The following is a 15,160-nucleotide window of genomic DNA, read 5'->3' as shown; positions in this document are numbered from 1 at the left end:
AAAAAGTGTTTACGAAAAATCTTGTGAAGAACAAAAACAAAACAAAAAAATGATTCATTTAAATTTTTTTATTTATATTTATTATTAAATATTATATTTAAAATTTGAATACTTTGATATCAAAATGATTTCAAAATTAAAATAAAAGGTAAAAGTTTTTATTAACATACTCACGTGCTTAGAGTTAACCACTTCTTGTTACTGTAAAATACCTTTAGACCAATAATATAAATTTAGTTTATTTTACTTTACAACTAATCTCAACAAATGATAGCAAGCTTTATGTATTTATTTTTCTTTCTCTTTCTTCTCTATATATCACTTCTTATATCTTTGCCTTTCTATATCTCTATCTCTCTATATCTACCTCTCTCTACTTTTTTTCTATTTGTCACCTCTTAATATTAATGATATCAAATTTCCACAATCCATAATGTATAATCTTAAACTTTCTGATTAGATTGTGTAGCAGTTTTTTTGGCATCAACAATCACGGAGTGTGATCCAAAACATTGATGCCAATAAAACTGTTACGCAATCTAATCCAGAAAGTTTAAGATAATACCTCTTAATATCTTTATCTTTCTATCTCTCGACTCCCTTCTTATTATCTCCGTATTTTTTTCTCTTTTTCTCTATATCTTTCTTATATTTATCTCACTCTCTCTCCACCTCTTTTACTATTTTATCTCTTTTTCTCCATATCCCTCCTATTTCTCTCTCCATATACTTCAAATATTGACAGGACAGGAGTTGAAGACATTTCACATCACTACCTAAAACTTTCTCCAGGAGTTGGAGACATTTCACATCACTACCTAAAAATTTCTCCAGGAGTTGGAAAATATTGACAGGAGTTGATGTACTGCATCCTTTGTTTTTATCTCTGACACATTTCACATCACTACCTAAAAACTTCTGAATATAAGAAACTATGATAGGCTTATACACAATTGATCCAAAAAGAATCTTTTCAATATTTTCGGATCATCAAAATCCCTTATCTTTCTCGAAACACAAGAAGTAGTATATGATGATGAAGCTATCCAGTGGAAAATGATGAAAGGCTGAGAGAAGGTGGATGTCATGGCGTCGTACTCATACAATTTTACTTCTTACCTCGTAATCTCAGTGGAATAAAAGTTGGCAGAGGACATTGACATTTGACCCAACTGTCACTAACTTTAATTAATGCTACTCACTACTACCCAACAGAAATTGTGTCTGCTCGCAACATTCAAACAATTTCTTTATTTGTTAGATCGAGCAATACGTTTTCTGATGTCGATTTGAGTCGGATAAGCAGCTGACTAATGAAACACTGGTAGATAAAAACTTACAGAATAGTGCAAGAGCATCTAAAACTTATCAAATTTCTGATCTGCCTTCACTGTTTCTGTGTTTTTCTTTTCTGTTCTGTTTTCTCTGCTGTTTTTGGTTGATTGTTGATGTTAGATTGCTATTTCCGGCCGGTGTGGATCTTTTTTGTTCTGTATAAGATCGGGCCCCTTGTCTTCTCACTTATCTAATAAAAACAATTATCAGATTTCTTGGAAAGTTTGTTTAATGGCACAAACTCTGTCTCAAGAAGCTCTGGGGTGGGCTGCTAGAGACACTTCTGCTGTTTTCTCACCTTTCCACTTCTCTCGGAGGTATTGCTCCATGACCCTTTTTTCATCTTCTTGTTCTTCTATGTTCTATGCTACTTTAAATCTGACTAGTATGAAATGACAGAGCAACAGGAGCTGAAGATGTGAGTATCAAGATCCTTTTCTGTGGCATCTGTCATACAGATCTCCATAACGCCAAGAACGACTTTGGGCAGACTACCTATCCAGTTGTTCCCGGGTAAATTTCACTCTTGACTGATCTGAAATCTCTGAGAATTGTAATTGTTTTGGGCAATTAAATTGTCACTCAAAAATAATAAATTTTTAGAGATACTTCAAATCTTTGAGAATTGTAATTTTAGGCATCTTAATTGTCACTCTTGAAATTAAAATCAGAAAACTGATGTGAAATTTTTGAGAATTTGTAATTTTGAACATCTCAATTGTCATTCTTGAAATTAATCGAAATTTCACCCCTTGTTCACTCCGTAATAAGTGCATTTATTCCACTGAGTTTTTTAATGAATCTTTTATAAAAATTCAGAATTCTATGGAAGCTCCTCACCTCTGTGACACTTTGAGACGTAGGCCACTGCTTCCATACCTCTGTGACACTTTGAGACGTAGGCCACTCAGAATGGCCTTAATGTTTTCAAGATTCATGCTCGATCCATTAGCTGAAATAACACTACCCAAGAAGACCAAATTCACTCTTTTCAGGGTTGATGAACAACTTTTCTGTTCTAAGTGTATCAAGCACCAACCTTAAGTGATCTGAAATCCTTAAGAATTATAATTTTGAGCTTCTCAATTGTCTCTCTTGAAATTAAAATCATACTCAAAATTTCATTTTTAACTCGTGTGAAATCTTGGAGAATTGTAATTTTGGACATTTCACACTTTTGACATTAAAATCATGAAATTTCTAGAATTAGTCAAAATTTCACTCTTAACTGATCTGAAATCCTTGAGAGGTGTAATTTCAGACATCTCAATTATCACTCTTGAAATTAAAATCATGAAATTTTCCAAGTTAATCAAAATTTCACTCTTAAGTTCTTAATTGATTTGAATTCTTTGAAAATTGTAATTTTGGACATTTCAATTGTCACTCTTGAAATTAAAATCATGTAATTTCAACATAATTAACCAATTTTTTTGTGAATTTGACTGTATGGATTTCTATTATTAACATATCTTATGAAACTTCATGCTTCATTTCTCTTATCTTCATTTTCATATTCTGATGATGGATTAAACAGAAATTGATTAAAACCATAAAGTTTTCACAGTCCATAATAACTGATATCATGAAATTTGATCACTAATAACAAAAATCTAAACACTCAATCTTTTTGTGAATTTGACTGTATGGATTTCTATTATTAATATATCTGATGAAACCTCATGCTTCATTTCTCTTATCTTCATTTTCATATTATGATGATGGATATAAAAAAATTTGATTAAAACCATAAAGTTTCCACAGCCCATAATAACTGAAATCATGAATTTGATCCAAAACCCTGATAAAAAAATCTAAACACTCAAATTCAAGACTAACTCTCCGAAAAAAAAAAAAAAATTAAATTAATGTTTTTATGATTTGATGTTATTTAAAAAAAAGTTTGGACCTGTTCTGACAATCTAGAAATGTTAAACTTAAAATATAGGCACGAGATCACTGGTATAGTAACCAGATCATTTTTCTTATCTTCATTTTCGTAATCTGATGATGGATACAAAAATTTGATTAAAATCATAAAATTTCCACAACTCATACTCATAATAACTGATATCATGAAATTTGATCCAAAATGCTGATAACAAAAATCTAGACACTCAAATTCGAAATTAAAAAAAAAAAAAATTATATTTTTATGATTTGAACTTATTTCAAAAAAGTTTGGACCTGTTCTGACAATCTAAAAATGTTAAAAATACAGGCATGAGATCGCTGGTATAGTAAGTGAAGTGGGAAGCAAGATTGAAAATTTGTTCAAAAAAGGTGATCGAGTGGGTGTGGGATGCATGGTTGGATCTTGCAATGCCCCAACCTGCGAGCCCTGCAACCAAGGCTCAGAAAACTATTGCCCAAATATCATCCTCACTTACAATGGCGTTTACCATGATGGAACTCCTACTTTTGGAGGCTACTCCAACATAATTGTTGTCAATTACAGGTTAAACAGTTCTGATTTCAAACCCAATCTAAGTTTATTAAGAACAAGATTTCTGTGAAAAAAAGGTGTGTATGAATGATTTAAATTCCTTTTCTTTCAGATTTGTGGTGCGTTTTCCAGAGAATCTGGCAATGGATGCGGGGGCTCCTCTTCTGTGTGCAGGAATAACAATATACAGTCCCATGAAATACTACGGGATGACAGAGGCAGCACAGGGGAAGCATTTGGGAGTTGTGGGATTGGGTGGCGTAGGACACGTGGCGGTTAAGTTTGGCAAAGCGCTTGGCATGAAGGTGACTGTTATCAGCACTTCTTCCCACAAAGAACGAGAGGCCAAGGAATTGCTTGGGGCGGATGACTTCCTTGTTAGTAAGGATCACCGGCAAATGCAGGTAAACCCCATCCTCACTAAGGAAAGGCAAAAGCCGAGGGTCACATATATATATGAAAAATATATATTTTTATAAAAAAATAAAAAAATAAAATAATTAATTTAAATTATGAAAATCATCTTAATAAATTAAAAAATGGTTGATTATTTTTATTTTATTTTAGGATTTGAATTTGGGTCTATAGTGAGAACCTAGTGTTTTAACCAGTTAAGCTCAACCCCTTGGACTTAAAATAGTTGATTTATTTTTATAAGAAATATTTTTTTAAAGACACATCTACACTTTTATACATGAGTTGTTTTTGAAGTCAAATATTAAATTTGGTATTGAGATTTTTTTTTTTTGGTTAAAATTTATAAAATAGTTGATATAACATAAAGATTTTGTAGTGTGTTTTTGACATGAACACTATTTGAGTAATCCATGTCTGGATAGATGAATTTCTTGAATTCTTTTAGTTATATTTTTCAAATTTTAAATCTTTTTTGGGTTTACGAGGTTCCTCTTCTTCAAGCATTAAGTATGCTTGGTACTAATCGTAACCTCTTGTGATTTCGGTTAGATGAATATATGAATGAATGAATAACTTTTAATGTTCACGAATAGCCTATGGGATAGTCAACGTTGTCATTTTTGTCTTTTGCATATCAATCATTTTCCTATTCAAAGAGATGATGAGCACCCCGACTTCTCAATAGTCCCTTTGCTAAATAAACTATACCAAGAAATAATTGACATGATATTGGCATGTTTGTCCTTGATATCCTTGAAGGCATCATATTCCATAATAAAGTGCTTTTCTGATTCCAGTGCCTTCGTATTGCAAAAACTACACACTCTTTCTTCCCATTCTTCTTTAGACATTTTTCACTTTCCTATTTCACATTAGAGTTTATGAGAATGAGTTCTTAGTTGAGCAATTAGAATTTTGGCTCTCCACAAAATATTGGATGTTATGTGTGTTGTTTGTTGGTGGTCACGTGTAGGATTGAACTCCTCAATGTAATATTTCTTCTTTTTCCCTAGCACTTTACCATATTTGTTTGCAAAATTTATCCATAACAAAAGCATTTATCTCTTGCACTATTTGTGGAATATGCACTTTGGTGAATATTCCATTTTTTCATCCATTTGTTATTTTGCTTCATCCAAGTCTTTTTTTTTCACTTGCAGTATCACTGAAAAACAAACTCATGCCATCTACCTACTTCCATTTGTTCAATTCTTTTTAAATACCTTACGAGGTTACCATAACAATTGTTTCAATAAGAGTTGCTCTTCTTTCACCAAGCATAATCTCATAAGGAACTAAACCTTTTATTTTGTACTTGTGATCAAGCACTTTTGAATTTTCTCAAATTGTTTCCACTTTGACTTTGAGGTACTACTAGTCCACAATTCACACCCATAAAGAACCACCGGAAGAACTAAAAGCCAAAACAAAATCTGAGTAGTTTTCTAATCGCATAACTTTGCCTCTCTACATCTATTTTGAAGAGCATATAGAGCTTTCCAACCTTCCAAAATTCTCTTCTTTTTGTAGCCCTCCAACTAAGCTTCTTGTTAAAGTCAATCCTAAGACCATAGTCATACTCAATCCCTACTTCGAGGGTTTTGTCTCAACTTATGTTGGTTAGATACTTTTTGTTATTAGAAAAGATCATGATTTTGGTCTTATCGGTATTGACTTGCATTCCAATTGTTGTACAAAATACTAAAGGGCATATAAGTGCTCTTACAACCTATGGGTTGATTTAGCAATCAAAATAAGGTTGTCGACATATCAAAAAAGCCTAGACACAAACTCTCCCAAATGAGCACCATCTCCACCTTGCAAATCTAGTCATCCTTCAATTTTTTTGAAATATATAAACCAAAGTATATAGGGGATAGTGGGTACCCTTTTTTGACCCCAATGCCACTCCTATAACTTTCTAAAATGTTTGTTAAAGTTTTGATTTTGGCTTTAACCTTCTTATAAAGTCTATGGACAATTGCTCTTGTATGCAAAGGAATCCCAAGTTCTTCCAATCTACATCATAACTTATCCTTGGGGATTATGTCGTAGGCCTTTTTGAAGTCAACAAAACAAGAAAAATCATCTTCCCTTTCTCTCCAAAATTTTTCAATGATGTTCCGTGAAGTGATTCCTTGATCATTTGTAGAGTTCTTAGGCCTATATTCTACTTGACCATTTGCATACTTTTCTTTATCTTCTACTCATTTATTGATTCTATTTTCCACCATACTGCCAAATAACTTTTTAAAATGTAAAGGGTTGATCATTATGGACCTCTTATAATTACAAGGATGATTAACGTCAACACTCTTAAAAAGAGGTATTGCTATAGGCTAGTAGTCTATTCTCTTGGGAACTGGTGTTGAATAATGTTAGTGAAAATTCTCATAATGTGTGGTGTGAGCCTTCTCACTCCCCATTTGAGATACTCTACCTAAAGTTCAACTAGGTTCTTTATTTTTCCTATCCCAGTTTCTTAATGTCAATCTCAACCTCTTGCAAGGTGAAAATATTTGTTGTGGTGTTGACCAATGGGAGCCCAGCCAACTTTTAATTCTTTCTCATAAAGTTACCTTGCATATTCAAACCATTGACTAGATATAATGTTTTTTTTAGTTTGTTTCTTTCTTGGCTGAAGTCCCTTCCAAAAGAGCTTTAGGTTATTCTTTCATAGGTAGATTAGCTCTTCCCTCCTTGAGTTCAATAATTCAGCTTTTTATTTTTCTTAAAATCTACTTGTACAACTTAATATTTATCTTCTTATTTTTGGCTCTGTCAAAGTTCTTGTTGCAATTTTGCAATCCTCATTGAACCAAACATTAATCAGAAAGTTGATTTTTTGTTTTTCACTCTTTTGAACTTCCCAAGTGCTCCTTGAAGTATATTTATTAAGTCATAATTGTTGAGGTCATATAGACAAGTCTTCTTCTTAAATAACCTCTCTAGTGTTGCCTTGAATATCATACAATTTTCTTGAGTCAAAAGAACTTTTCCCTTTGGAAGAGATTGCCTAATACAATGAGTTTTCCATCCAAGCTACCTCTTTCCTTGCCAAGATAGCATTAAGTAAATTGGTCTATGGTCTAGAATTTTAAATATCAATAATGCTCACTAATCATAACTTCCTCTACCTTTTAGTCAAACTATGTGAGAAAATTGCATAATCAACGACACTTGCCCCATTGTATGTATTGCATGTAAATTTTCTAGACTTCTTCTATCTATCCAAACCATTGCAAATAATTAACTTAAAGGCTCCACATAAAGTAATAAATTCCTCTCCATATGATTATTAACCTTGTTTTCTTTAAATGATCTTGATCACTGATGATTTCTCTTTCATAAGCCAAATAGGATCATGATCTCTTTGTAGCAAAGAATGCAAGCTTGTTTGTATGCAGCCCAAGAATTGAAATCTCCCACTAAGAGAACTTCCCCCTCTTGAGAAAACATCTCAATATCTTTTTTTAGGGATGCATATAGGTCCTTGTTGTCTAGCTTGTTACTTTTGTAAGTTTTCGAAATTTGTGGGGCAAAATAACATACTACAATTGTTATGTAATTTTCACTTTCCAAAATTATGAACCAAATAGACTATTTATTTGTGTCTTCTCTTTCCATTTGAATATACACCCTTTTTTTTTTCTTTCACTAGAATCATAATACCACCATATCTTTGTCATTCCCCATTGCATTGTTCCAAGCCACCAACTTTGTGTATCCCTCAAACATAGGAGTCTCACAACCATCGTGCTCATGAGTTTATGTGAGACAAAATATGCCTCTACCTTTTGCAATAGGCCCTAACCTAGGTCCCCTCCTACAAGAGTGACCTCTACATTTCCAACAAACTAAACTTAGGTAAACTTGAATAGGCTTTGAATGCTATTTATTTGGTCCACAAAACTCAAAATTGAGTCTCTCCCCTTAACTACCCAAATGACCTTGTTGCTTTTCATCCTACTATAAAATCGATTGTTTTTTCTTTTTTCCTAGCTTGTTGGCTTGTCTGATTGAACAACCATGCTCACTTGCTTTCATCTCTTGTTTCTCTTAATATTTTCACTTCCCACTTTCTCTCCTCTTGTCGTCTATTAGTTAAATCCTCATCTGCGAAAAACACTTAACCCCCAAAGAGCTTCTATTACTTAAAAGATGTTGCTTGTCTTCAAGTTTCAAATATTTCTTGAGTTTGTCACCTTCATCTTCTTCAATTCTTGAATCATTTCTATAATTTATGTCCAGTCGTGATGTCTACAAAGTCTTCCTTGATGCCTTGGTACTACTTATAACTCCTTGTTTGTGATTTTGACTACATCTTCAGCCCTTTTCTCTAAAAGACCTTCAATGTTGCATTCAATGAATCCGAAGCCTTCTTTGTTTGTGAGCCTTTTGATCATGTGGGTCCTGATATTCTCTTTCAATAGGTTTCATAATCTTCTTTCTTCTTTTGGTGACTCAACAATCAAAAGTTCTTGTATGCTATTCATCGTTAGACTTAATGACACAAGTAGCTTCCCTTTGAAATCATTGAGATCACTATAGGTTCCACCATCATTTTTTTTTTTTTTTTTTTTTTTTTTGTCTTCTTTCCTCTCGGAGGTTTCTCTTGACTGCTAAATACGTTGTTGATTTGCAGTAGCATCCAACTTTGTGATTTTTTTCACTTTAACTCCATGCCCCATTGCCTCTGACTCTCTGGTGGGCCTTGCTCCCTTACTTGCATGGTGATTCCCGGTGATACTATAAATATGGGCTTAGTACTCATCTAAATATATTTAAAAATTTATTTTGATTGTATATTAAAGAGTTGGCTGGTCATTAATCTATAAGCATGTAGTTAATTTGAGTGTGTTTTTAGCTCATTTCTTTATGCTCTGTTTTGAAAAGTCTCCTTCGTTGCCTAATTTTTAATTGATCCTACGAAAGGTTAGATCTTGTAAATTAAAACTCATGAATTTACCTTGGATGGAGTTTCAAAGTTTTCATGCAGTTTTATAATGTCTACTGGGCTACAACCGTAAAACTCTGCAGGCTTAAATATTAGGACAGAGTTTTAGACTTTTTATAATAACTATCAAATCCTTTACTGACTTGCAACTAAGCTTCAAGCATTGTGTATATGAGCAAATATAGGCAGAGATATATTCAAGTTAATAGTTATAAGGACAACACTAAGGAGTAGCAAACAATTCACTGTGTGGGGTATATCATTAATAAAAATATTCAATAATTATTTTGAAGAAGGCAAATCTGATTTTTTCTTGTCAATAAATCAAATTTTATATCAGACATTCTATTATAACCTAAGGATCATTGTAATAGTTTTTTTTTTATCATTTATCTAAAGATTGTTCATTTATCAAATATATTGAAAATATACTTCATATTCTACAAGTTTTCCTACAAGGGACATTACAAGTTATGAGTGGAAAACGTCCTTAAAAAATTGTCTAAGCCATATTGCTTCACATATTGTTGCAACAACTACTTTGTACTCTCATATAGTGGATGCCAATGCAACATTAGTTTGCCCCTCATGCAACTCCTAAAACAACGACAGTTCCAAGATTGAAGTAGTAATTGAGAGTTGATTTCTTCGAGTCTATGCAACTTACTCAATTTGAATATAAAAAATCAACAAGTTTAAAATCTTCACTCCCCAAAAACTCCAATTCAAAGTTTTGTGTTCTATGATGATATCTCAAAACTCGCTTTGTAGTTAACCAATGACTTTGTTTTGGAGGAGTCATTAATATAGATGAGATTCCAACTACATGAGATACTTCTAGATGAGTAGCAATCAGGTAAATTAAAGTTCCTATCCAACTCCTATACAATGTTTCATTATTTGCTTTACCAAATGGGTCTTCAATCAATTTGTCTCCATTGGCATTGGTGAAGCTTTGTAATATTACATTTTTAATTGTGTGAAAGTTTCTTTACAATATTTATTTAAGGGAGGAATATTTTTATAGGTTTTTGTCACATTTTGATTGCAATGAAGTAAATGAAGTAATCCAAGATTGGACATTTCAAAATTGTTCTCCACATATTCTTTCACTCCATATATAAGTGATTGTTCATTCTCAGTAATAAGTATATCATTTACATACAACATAATCAACAGTAGCTTGTGATAAAAAAATAAATATAGACAATTGGATCAATATCAAGTTTTTGAAAACCACTTTCAAGATTACAAGCCTTGAGCATTGATTTAGCTTTTTATTGAAGTGTAACATTCATTCTTTTAGTTGTACTACATTTTGTTGTGGAGTATATGGAGTTGAAAGTTCCAGAAGTTGACAATAATTGAGCTATACTCCTCCAATTATACTTTCGTCACATTCTCAACTTGGTGTACAATTCATTAAAATCATCAAAGACTTTAGAGTTACTTTTTAGAAAATAGGCTCATACCTTTTGGGTAAAGGTATAAATGAATGTGATGAAATATCAATATTTTCCAATGGAAATTGACTTCATCGATCTACAAGGATCAAAATGAACCAATTCCAATTTTTTTTTGGAAGCTCTTTGTGCTTCTCAAAATCAATCAAGCTTTTTTTCTATGTTGTTTCCCCATAACACAAGCTTCATAGACACATTTCTTTATAGTGATGGGTTCAAGAAAATTAAAAAATATTCCAATTAAACATGTTCTTGAGTGTCTCGAGGTTGATATGGCCAAGACTTCCATGCTAGAATTGATTTCTTTAAATAACACTTGAAACTATGACTTTAGAGGAGTTTTCTATCAATAAAATAGTCCCCCTTAATATATTTTTTAGATACCAACCTCCTTTTCTTATCAAAAAAATTACATGTTCCCGGTTCAAAAGAAACCCATATGGTTTTGGAAACGATTTAGTTGATTGAATACAAATTTTCTTTATTCTTGGAACGAGTAAAACATTATCAATACATGTTTTACCTTGGGTTGGAACATTTTGATGAGATATTCCAACTTCTTCAACATGTAGTTGTGAATCATGTGACAATGTAACATCTCTTGATTGTTTTCTTATGTTTTTTAAGTTGTTGGTATTACCAATCATATGATGAGTAGCACTTGAATTGATGATCCAAAAGTCATCAATTTTTGACATATTTGGAAGCATTTGCTGAAAAAAGTACATAAATTTCATCTCATATTCAATATCAAACTCAACCATGATACAAGGATACCTCCTTGATTACTTTTATTTGTATCTTTCTTCTTCTTGAAGCATTGGTGTTCATAATTAGGGTGATTAGAATAATAGAAAACCTTTCATTTTCTCTACTTATCATTATCTATAATATGATGTCATTTCCATTGAGGCTTATTGCATTTGAACTCAAAGGCAAAAATATTTGTCGATTCAACTTCATCATCTCTATTATGCATTTCTTCTATTGCAATTTAGTAGACTCCAAAGAATTGAATTTTAAGGTTTTCATTTTTCTACTCAATGTGAGTGGAGTCTTGAAATTATCAAATGACTTTGGAAATCTACTAAGAGTTACGAAGATAATATATTTATCAGTAATAGTCTCACTTGCTTTAATGAGATCATTTAAAATTCCCTTGAATTGCGAGAGATGTATAGTTACTAATCCATCCATTCTTAAGTTATATAATTGAGTTCAAAGCATGTGTGCTCTTACATTACCCTATTGTTAAAATATTGCGGTGATTTCATCCCAAGATTCCTTTGGTGTGATTGTGTTTTGTATGTTTTCTACCAATCTATTGCCTATAAACATGTTTATAAAGGCTAGTACTTCATATGATCTCTAATCAAACTCCTTATAGATGAACATTTGTGGGATGTCTTGTTATAACTTTCCATTAACAATGGAGGTGGCGTGCAACAAAAGAAATTTGTTTTCATTTGTTGATTTCATTCTTCATAATTATCAACACCAATCAACTTAATAGAGATTACACCTGATTTTTTATTTGTCATTATGCAAACTCAATCATTATACAAGGATACCTCTTTGTTTGCTTTTATTCATATCTTTCTTCTTCTTGAAGCATTGGCACTAGTTACTAGGGTGATTGCAATAATAGAAAACCTTTCAGTTTCTCTAGTTATCATTATCTATACATTATGTCTTTTCCATTTAGGCTTCTTGACTTTGACCTCAAATGCAAAAACATTTATTGATTTAGCTTCATCATCTCTATTAAGAATTTGTTTGATTTGCAATAGTATACTCCAAAGCATTGAATTTCAAGGTTGCCACTTTTCCACTCAATGTGAGTGTAGTCTTGAAATTCTCAAATAACGACATGGAAAACTATTAAGAGTTATGAAGATGAGATCTTTATCAACAATAACTCACTTGTATTCATGAGACCATTTAAAGTAGCCTTAAGCTTTCAAAGATGCTTAATTACTGTTTGCACATTAATTCAAGACTTTAATAATAATATTTGCACACAAGCTTCATTTTGGTTTAATTTGTATTATTCAAAGCTTTATATTTCAATCTGTGGCTTCTCTTTATTTGAATCACAAATTTATTTCCTTCAAATTACAAATTTATATCAATGTTGCTCACTTAATAAACCTTATGTTGTAGAAAAAATAATCTCACAGCCCCTTAATTTTTAGCACTAATCTTACGGATCTACGCTACTACCTTGTTCTGATATCAATTATTGAAATTACATAACACTGAATAGATTTACTCTATGTCAAATATATGTATCCAAAGATCATTTAAATAGACAAAATATCTAAACAGACATGTCTCTACATGACAACTGTGTCTTTATGTTACATATGCTTAGAAAATATGATTAAATAGAATTTATCTTTTTAATTAACCCATTAAACATTTCCAATGAAATTAACTGAAAATCTTCTTATCAGAAACACTAATTGAATGCCTATCTGATGTTAATGAAATACTTGTAAAAAATACCCAACTCAAAAGTAGAAGGTTATATATGTATCTTGGCCCTTAGGTAGAATGGAAAACCAGTTTTGAGGAACCAAAATGTAACCTATACTTTTACTTTGCAGCTTCATTATATTGGATTTTCTGTTGTTAACCTTGAATGGAAAAAATGGTCTCCAGGAAGCAGCAAAAAGTCTAGACTACATCATAGATACAGCCTCTGCTGAACATCCAATAGATCCTCTTTTGAATCTGCTCAAGCTTAATGGAAAGCTGGTCTTTGTGGGTGCTCCTATTAAGCCCTTGCAGCTCCCCATATTACCTTTACTATTTGGTAACACTCTAATTCTCTTTAACATTCTTATAATAGATGACAGAGAATGACATATTATTGACTGTTTGCCTCAATTTATCTATGTATTTGCAGGAAGAAAAATGATTGGTGGGAGTTTGATAGGAGGAATGAAAGAAACACAGGAAATGCTGGATTTCTGTGGTGAGCACAATATTACTTGTGAGATTGAGAAAATTTCAATTGACTATTTGAATACTGCCATGAAAAGACTCCAGAGTTCTGATGTCAAGTACCGTTTTGTTATTGACATTGCTGGCACTCTCAAATGATTGAGCCTTCATGTAAAAAGTAAAGGATTTTTAAGCATATTATGTTTTGGGATTGAAATCTATATATTATTTAGGATTCAAAGTTTCTTTTAAGTATAAAATATATATTGACAGATGTTCTTATGTGACATATGTTTATAGATTCTAAATAGAGAGTATAGTTTCATTATTTTTTGATAAATTTTATTATTACAAAGTTATCAGATGATGGAGGCCTAAAACAAATAGGTTTATTAGCTATGCAAGTAAAAAAAAATATTTAGCACCAATATCTTCATGAAAGTTTACAGACTTATCTCTACTCGAAGATTTGATAAATGCATCTGCAAACTGCTCCTTGATTGGTGTATAACTAGCTTACTTCCTTATTGAAGGGATGCTTGTGAATGAAATGATGGTGCAAGTTATTGATATTGAAAAGTGATCTAATGGTTTAGAGCCCACAGCTTCTTTGGCTTCCTTTTGTAAAATGAAGTTAGACTTCCTCAAGGAACTTCACATGAAATTTGGCTTCCATTGCAGTAATGCAACATTATTCTTCCTTCTACAAAGTGTGTTAGATCTGTAATTAAATATTACAAGTTGATTTGGTGCCTCTCACCTCATGTTCATCATGCACTTTCCCTTCATTACAACAACTATTGAAAAAAAAATTACCACATTATTATTTTTTTTTGGTCGATAAAGGCAAAGCCAAGATTTATATAGATTTAGATTAAGTACAAAAAATTCTTATCTGAGAATAATGCCACTAAAAAACTATTCTCAGTGAACCCAAAAAGACCTGATTTCCTAAACAATCAGGAAACCATTAAACTTATGGATTAGCCATTTTAATAGAGCCATAAAAAATTTAGCAGTCTGATGAAAATGGTGCTAAAAATGATTATGACAGGTTCAACTGCCCAGAACCAAAGTGTTTAAGCATATGCAAAAGATACCAAAATAAACTTTATACAATTTTACGCTTAGTATCGATAATGGAAATTAACACAACAACAAAAGAGAGCCTAGCTTGTAGAGGGAGGGTCAGGTTGGTGCGGGTCAATTCTTGCTCCTCTTCAGCCTTTGCCTGCTAGACGACCCCAGCCATGACCCGAACCCCTACGGCCTCTGCTCGAACCGCCTCTACCACTCTGTCCAACTTGCAGTTCTGCCTCTACATCTTTCATGGGCAAGATTCCATTCAATTTTGCAAACTGGAAGAGGTCCTCCTCTTTCCCTACGGCCTCTAGATCGTCTCCCAAAAACCTCGATTTAAGGTATCTCAAACCCACTCCAGCAAAGACTTTGTGCCTATCCAAATCTTTTCCTTTCATATCAAGTAGGAAAGGATAGCATTTGATGAGCTCTCTGTGAGCATTGAAAAGAATTCGGTCGCTTGGCCGAGGTGCCCCAGACTTGTGGAGGGCCTTGTTCAAGATTTCTTGGAAA

General features: G+C 32.4%; 1 protein-coding gene across 2 annotated transcripts; it reads left to right on the top strand.

The window, feature by feature from the left end:
• The first annotated feature begins 1,053 nt into the window (after positions 1-1,053).
• Positions 1,054-13,895, top strand: LOC131051836 (probable mannitol dehydrogenase). Of its 2 annotated transcripts, none has more exons than XM_057986440.2 (7): positions 1,054-1,324; positions 1,546-1,652; positions 1,735-1,848; positions 3,557-3,793; positions 3,894-4,185; positions 13,283-13,436; positions 13,530-13,895. In XM_057986440.2, the coding sequence occupies exons 2-7, from the start codon at positions 1,567-1,569 to the stop codon at positions 13,724-13,726; spliced, it is 1,080 nt and encodes a 359-aa protein (XP_057842423.2). In that variant the 5' UTR covers positions 1,054-1,324; positions 1,546-1,566; the 3' UTR covers positions 13,727-13,895. The 2 variants fall into 2 exon arrangements, with proteins under 2 accessions (XP_057842423.2, XP_057842422.2); XM_057986439.2 differs by having other exon boundaries at positions 1,055-1,324; positions 1,500-1,652.
• The last annotated feature ends 1,265 nt before the right edge of the window (positions 13,896-15,160 follow it).

This window comes from Cryptomeria japonica, chromosome 6 (assembly GCF_030272615.1).
Source record: "Cryptomeria japonica chromosome 6, Sugi_1.0, whole genome shotgun sequence".
NCBI lineage: Eukaryota > Viridiplantae > Streptophyta > Pinopsida > Cupressales > Cupressaceae > Cryptomeria > Cryptomeria japonica.
This window is presented reverse-complemented; position numbering and strand designations above follow the sequence as displayed.